Source organism: Cajanus cajan, chromosome 6, assembly GCF_000230855.2.
Source record: "Cajanus cajan strain Asha chromosome 6, NIPB_CcT2T_4, whole genome shotgun sequence".
NCBI lineage: Eukaryota > Viridiplantae > Streptophyta > Magnoliopsida > Fabales > Fabaceae > Cajanus > Cajanus cajan.
In genome coordinates, this window is record NC_138522.1 from 11,086,422 (window position 1) to 11,093,623 (window position 7,202).

General features: G+C 34.5%; 1 protein-coding gene across 1 annotated transcript; it reads right to left on the reverse strand.

Annotated features, from left to right (window-relative positions):
- Positions 1-920: 920 nt before the first annotated feature.
- LOC109808234 (serine/threonine-protein kinase BLUS1) lies at positions 921-7,202 on the reverse strand. The gene is made up of 2 exons (XM_083076056.1): positions 6,674-7,202; positions 921-1,048 (listed from the first exon to the last, which is right to left on the reverse strand). Exons 1-2 carry the CDS (start codon positions 7,200-7,202, stop codon positions 921-923), a joined length of 657 nt encoding a protein of 218 aa, XP_082932182.1.

Genomic DNA, 7,202 nt, shown 5'->3' on the forward strand with positions numbered 1-7,202 from the left:
AAATATTAAAAATAATAAGATAAAAATATTAAAATAAAAAAAATGATAGAGGACATAATCAATTATATAATTAAAGTATTGACTGAGAAGTAAGATAAGTTTAAGTGAGAAAAAAATACGACAATAAAAAAGAAAAAACATTAATATAAAAACTTAATTATTATACTAAATGTACATTAGTCCAATAAAAATGTAGAAACTAAAAATAATTATTATAAAGAGTATTTGGTTGTATAGATATAATTGTTTTTAACAATAGACTAATAAAAAAGCCTAGAGAGCTAAGTCCTCATCATAATTCTTACCAAAATAGACTTGGGTGAGAGTTATGGGTGGCAAAACGGGTCAGCCCGCCCCGCCAATGGCCCGCCAAAAACGGGCCGGGCCGGGCTGGCCCGCTGATGAAAAACGGGCTGAAAATGTTGGTTCGCCCCGCCTAAGGATGGGTTGGCGGGCCGGCGGGCCAGCCCACATACCCAAAAAATAATTTGCAAAAAAATAGTCCATGTTTCCTTTGATTCCAGCTATCATTAAAAACAAGTTGGGCGTGAGACTAGTGCAATGTATCCCTAGTCTGTTGGTCATCACATATCAGAGACAAATAGTTCACTATTGCAGCACTAAGATTGCTTTATTTTTCAGTGTTTATGCATGTAAAAACACAACACATATAATGCAAATGTCTTCCAAGTCAATATAGCATAATACATTTTCTGAACAGAATAGAAAGAAAGTTATAATATTAATTGAATTATTAAGAAAAAGTGCTTTTCAATTTAAGCATCACTAGTATATAACAATATATGAGATGGTACAATAAGGTTTCACCTAAAGAATCCGTACCAAAGACACCCTATATTTTGTTATTCAAATTAACACAGTGCCCAAAAATTCTGAAACAAACAGTAGTCTTCCTTTAATCAGATCTCATAGAAGCACAACAGGATGGAATCTACAAATGCGGTTTTAACATTGTGGGAAAACCAAACTTTCATGGTAAATATGCATATTAAACCCAAGTTCGCCCCTAATCCTAAGATAATCCAACCTACCATCATTCAGATTATACAGAACTAATTTGCCATATGTGTTTTTCATGAGAACAACACCATCTTCTAAAATGCACAAGGGCTTAGACGAGAGATACATTGCACTAGTCTCACTTATGCGGGCTGGCGGGTTGTGACGGGCCAGCCCGCTATTTGGCCCGCCGGGTTGGCGGGGCGGGCTGAAATAAGGGGCCCGGCCCGCCAAAATTTGGCGGCCCAACGGGCCGGCCTGCGAGCCACGACCCATTTTGCCACCCCTAGTGAGAGTATAATTGTGATATGATGAGGTGATAAGGTCATATTGATTGGTGCTTAACTCCAACATATATTTACATGTATCTCTCTTCCTAAGATCTGCATATAAAATTATCTAAGATTAGGGATTTTTAGATACATTATAGATTTTGATTTTCTAATTAAAAATTAATTTTATAATATTTTTTAAAACTTATTTGAACATTATAAAATTATTTCTAATATAATTTTATACATCAATACTTATATAAATAAGACCTACAAAAAAAAGTAAAGTCCCCACAAGTATACATTAATGTTATATATTAACATTATACTTTAAATATTATAACACTGTTTTTTTTTAATATAATTTTATATATCAATACTTGCATAAATAAATAATAGATGGCGAAATATACATGACATTAACACCTATTATGTTATACTCTTTTAATTTTAATATAAGCATTTTTTATATTTTAATCTCTTTCAATACATTTTCTCCTTTCTTTTTTCTTTTTTTTTTCTTCTTCTCCCTTTCTTTTTTCTCATCAACACCTTTTTATTGTATAACTTTTATCTTTTTAAATTCTTTATTATCTATGAACTTTTATTGACCTTATGTATTTCTTGATTAAGTCGTCGAGATAACTTACGAATAAAAACTTGTATTAATACTCCTTACAATATAACCAAGAAAAAAATGATTAATACTGCTCTTTCGTATTAAAGAGATGTAATTGAACAATTAATTTTTTTCGTATGTAAAACTGTAAATTATGAATTGATAGTTCACATAACACTATTCAAAACAAAACTCAAATATATTTGTGATTGGAGAATTTGATAGTTATGTCCGTTACATTACACATCATCATGAAAAGCTTAAGTCCATTTCTTTGGCCTTCCGATTAAAATTAATCGCAAAAAATAAAATTAACTTTATCAAATAACAACCAGCTGAACTTTTAAGTGTAATTGGATTTTGTTAATTATTATCCCATGAAAATTGATGAAATAATTTTTATTAAATTAGTTGCATGTGAATTAAATTTTATGATAAGAATGTATTGATAATAGCATTGTTTTAGAATGCAAAACAAAATAATATATAATAGTATTTTTAATAAATACTACGAATATTTATTTAACATGCCACAATCGGAAAGGAAAAAAAGTTATTATTATAAAGTGTAACATTTAATATCATTATTATATTTTTATAGTAATTTTAATAAAAAAATTATTTATTATTTTATTGTCACTAACCGTAAGGTACTAATTAATGAAATAACATATAATTAACTTGTTGTATGTTCAATATTGTAGTTTTCATAAATTTTTCTTTATATATATATATATATATATATATATATATATATATATTATAAAAGAATAATTCATTTTTATGTACACAATTTTTAAATTATTTTATTCTTAAATTTTTAAATAATAATAAATAATATTAAAAATTAATTGAATTTAAAATACATAATTTTGTATAAAATATCTTAATTTGACTAATATATATAAAGAAAATTTCTTTTAATGACTACTTTTGATTTTCATCCTAAATCGTAAATTATTATACCTTTTTATTATTATAAAAAAATAATAACTTTTTTCTTTAGTAATTATCATTCTCTTTTAATAACTATCTATTCAAATATTTTTATTATTTAACTATATTATTTAATAATCTCAATTTTATTTTATTTTTAAAATTTAAAATAAAATATAAAAACATGAAATGTTTTGACGTTGTTATATATAAAAGTTGAATAGAAGTACATTCTTAAAATAAAATTTATAATTAATTAATAAAAATCTTCTTTATTATATTTTTTTAGGACACTTTATAATGAATTTTAAGATATTTATTATTATAAAAATTAACGAACTTTTACAAATACGATGACTTGTAAGTTCCAATCGAATAAAAAAAAATAAAAAATAACCAGATATAAGAGAGAGAAATCAAATAAAAAACATAAAAAAGAAACAGAGAAAAGAGAAGTTTCAAATGCGAGAGACTAGAGTGCTACTCTATATTTATTTACAGAAACTGACTTACTATGTACATATATAGAGTATATTTGTCTACGTGTGATGATGAGTTAAAATGTATCTGCCTAATTTTTTAATATATATATATATATAATATTATATAAACATTTAATATCATCATTCTCAATAAAAAAAATATTAATTATTTATGAAGTATTTCGTAATGATATTCAATTATATATCTATGAAGAAGTTTGTTCAATTTTTTTTGTTGACAATGTTTAAATAAAAATATTTAATTATAATTGAGTATTTTTTTTAATCTAATTTAAAATTTTAATATGTAAAAAATACTTTTTTCTTATATAATTATAACCAAACACATACAAACATAAAAATTTGTTAAAAGTAAATAATTTTTGTATAAAATATATTTTTTATCCTTCAAATATTTTGAATTGACAATTTTAATTTATACAAAAATTTAATATATTTTTAGTCTCTACGTTTTATAAATAAAATCCATACATTTTTAATCTTAACGAGGGATTAAAATCTCATCATTTATGATGAATATAGAGACTAAAAATATTAAATTTTTATTAAAATGTGTTAAAATTGACTTTAGAAATATTTTGAGAAAAAAGATATTTTAAATATAAATTTTTAAACAAAAATGCACTAGTTCTATTAGTCATTTTCAACTTCCAAATCTCAAATAAATACAAGTGTAAACAAGTTGGATTGGACCAAATTTAGATGATCAATTATCCAACTTAATCAAATTTTAACGAGTTGGATTAAGTTGAATTTGTGCAATTCTTTTTAAATCTAATCCAACTCAACCCGATCACAAACGGATTGAGTTGGATTAGATTAATCAAATCAACATAATTAAATTTATTTATTTTTTTTGTAAAAATTTAAATATGAGATGCTGTTCCGGTATTGGAGATCACCGCCGAATAACCCTTAGCGATACCGAGCTAAAAGAACTTGACAGCAATCTTGACCTAGAACATTTGATAAGAGTAACCTGCCGCCTTAGACCTAATCATTGCTATATATAACAGTGTGACGTTATAGACATGAATCGCACTTATGATCCCATAAATCACGCCCCATTATGGACTCGTAACTCCCGGTATTTATTACCGTTCCCACGGATCGTGGGATCTTATTGATTGTCCGAGTGAGCCAGTTAATCTCCCCATATTTGGGTCCCTCTTGTGTGATCGGCATTTTACCGACCTGCCTCTGATCGGCCAATATGGTCGCCAATGGGAGACCACCACGGTACATAGCCCTCCATGCTCGAGCACTAAGGTGCAAAGAGCATGTTAGATCGGTATTTTACTGACGTGCCTTGGATCGGCCAATATGGTCGGCCAATGGGAGACCACCACGGTACATAGCCCTCCATGCTCGAGCACTAAGGTGCGAAGAGCATGTTAGATCGGTATTTTACTGACGTGCCTTGGATCGGCCAATATGGTCGGTCAATGGGAGACCACCACGGTACATAGCCCTCCATGCTCGAGCACTAAGGTGCGAAGAGCATGTTAGATCGGTATTTTACTGACGTGCCTTGGATCGGCCAATATGGTCGGTCAATGGGAGACCACCACGGTACATAGCCCTCTATGCTCGAGCACTAAGGTGCGAAGAGCATGTTAGATCGGTATTTTACTGACGTGCCTTGGATCGGTCAATATGATCGGCCAATGGGAGACCACCACGGTACATAGCCCTCCATGATCGAGCACTAAGGTGCGAAGAGCATGTTAGATCGGTATTTTACTGACGTGCCTTGGATCGGCCAATATGGTCGGCCAATGGGAGACCACCACGGTACATAGCCCTCCATGCTCGAGGACTAAGGTGCGAAGAGCATGTTAGATAGGCGCTTTGTTGACCTTTTCCGACCTTAAAGTGCTATTCACACTAAGGTTTTGGGTCGTCTAAATTCTGACCTTAAAGTGCTCTTCACACCAAGGTTTTGATCGTATAAATGCCGCCCTTAAGGTGCTCTTCACACCAAGGTTTTTGATCATATAAATTCCGACCTTAAAGTGCTCTTCACGGCAAGGTGGAGATTGTAGAAAATTCTGACCTTAAAACGCTCTTCACGCCAAGGTGTAGATTGTTGAACGTGTCTACCTTGAAGCGCTCCTCACGCCAAGGTGTAGATTGTGCCGATCTTAAAGCGCTCTTCACGCCAAGGTGTAGATTGTTGAACGTGTCTACCTTAAAGCACTCTTCACGCCAAGGTGTACACTGTGCGGCCCTTAAAGTGCTCTTCACGCCAAGGTGTAGATTGTTGAACGTGTTTACCTTAAAGCGCTCTTCACGCCAAGGTGTAGACTGTGTCGACCTTAAAGCGCTCTTCACGCCAAGGCGTAGATTGTTGAACGTGTCTACCTTAAAGCGCTCTTCACGCCAAGGTGTAGACTGTGCCGACCTTAAAGCGCTCTTCACGCCAAGGTTTGGATTGTTGAACGTGTCTACCTTAAAGCGCTCTTCACGCCAAGGTGTAGAATGTGCCAACCTTAAAGCGCTCTTCACGCCAAGGTGTAGATTGTTGAACGTGTCTACCTTAAAGCGCTCTTCACGCCAAGGTGTAGATTGTGCCGACCTTAAAGCGCTCTTCACGCCAAGGTGTAGATTGTTGAACGTGTCTACCTTAAAGCGCTCTTCACGCCAAGGTTTGGGTCATTCAAATGTCGACCTTAAAGTGCTCTTCACACCAAGGGATTGATCGTCGAAATGCTGACCTTAAAGTGCTCTTCACACCAAGGTTTGGGTCATTGAAATGCCGACCTTAAAGTGCTCTTCACACCAAGGTTCGGGTCGTTCAAATGTCGACCTTAAAGTGCTCTTCACACCAAGGGATTGTTCGTTGGAATGCCGACCTTAAAGTGCTCTTCACACCAAGGGATTGATCGTCGAAATGCCGACCTTAAAGTGCTCTTCACACCAAGGTTTGGGTCATTGAAATGTCGACCTTAAAGTGCTCTTCATACCAAGGTTCGGGTCGTTCAAATGTCGACCTTAAAGTGCTCTTCACACCAAGGGATTGATCGTTGAAATGCCGACCTTAAAGTGCTCTTCACACCAAGGTTTGGGTCATTCAAATGTCGACCTTAAAGTGCTCTTCACACCAAGGGATTGATCGTCGAAATGCCGACCTTAAAGTGCTCTTCACACCAAGGTTTGGGTCATTCAAATGTCGACCTTAAAGTACTCTTCACACCAAGGGATTGATCATCGAAATGCCGACCTTAAAGTGCTCTTCACACCAAGGTTTGGGTCATTCAAATGTCGACCTTAAAGTGCTCTTCGCACCAAGGTTCGTGCCGACCTTAAAGTGCTTTTCGCACCAAGGTCGCCGGAATCTAATAGGCAGGCAGAAACACCGAAATCGCTGAGTTTAACGGTGTCGCGCGAATCAATGAGAATGTTACCGGCTTTGACGTCACGATGGATGTGTCCGTGATGGTGAAGATACTCCAAACCCTTCAATACCTCTTTGAGAATGGTTGCAATGACAACCTCTTCAAAACCATCGGGATGCGCGGCTTTCAATATGTGGAGGCATGAACCGCCGACCATGAACGGCATAACCACCCAAAGATTGTGCTCGGCGACGAAGGAGCAGTGCGATTTGAGGACGCTAGGGTGATCGACGAGGATCATGGTCTGGGCCTCACGAGAAACGTTGTTGAGATCGTGATTGTCACGTTCGAAGTCGAGGATTTTGATGGCGACGACCTCGTTGAAGGGAACGCATAGCGCCCGGTGCACGGAAGCGCTTACGCCTTGGCCAATCTCCTCGTAGAGAAGGTAATGCTCGGCGCCGATAGGGTACTTCTTCTTCTCTGTCTCTTTTTCTTTGTCCTTGTCCCTCAT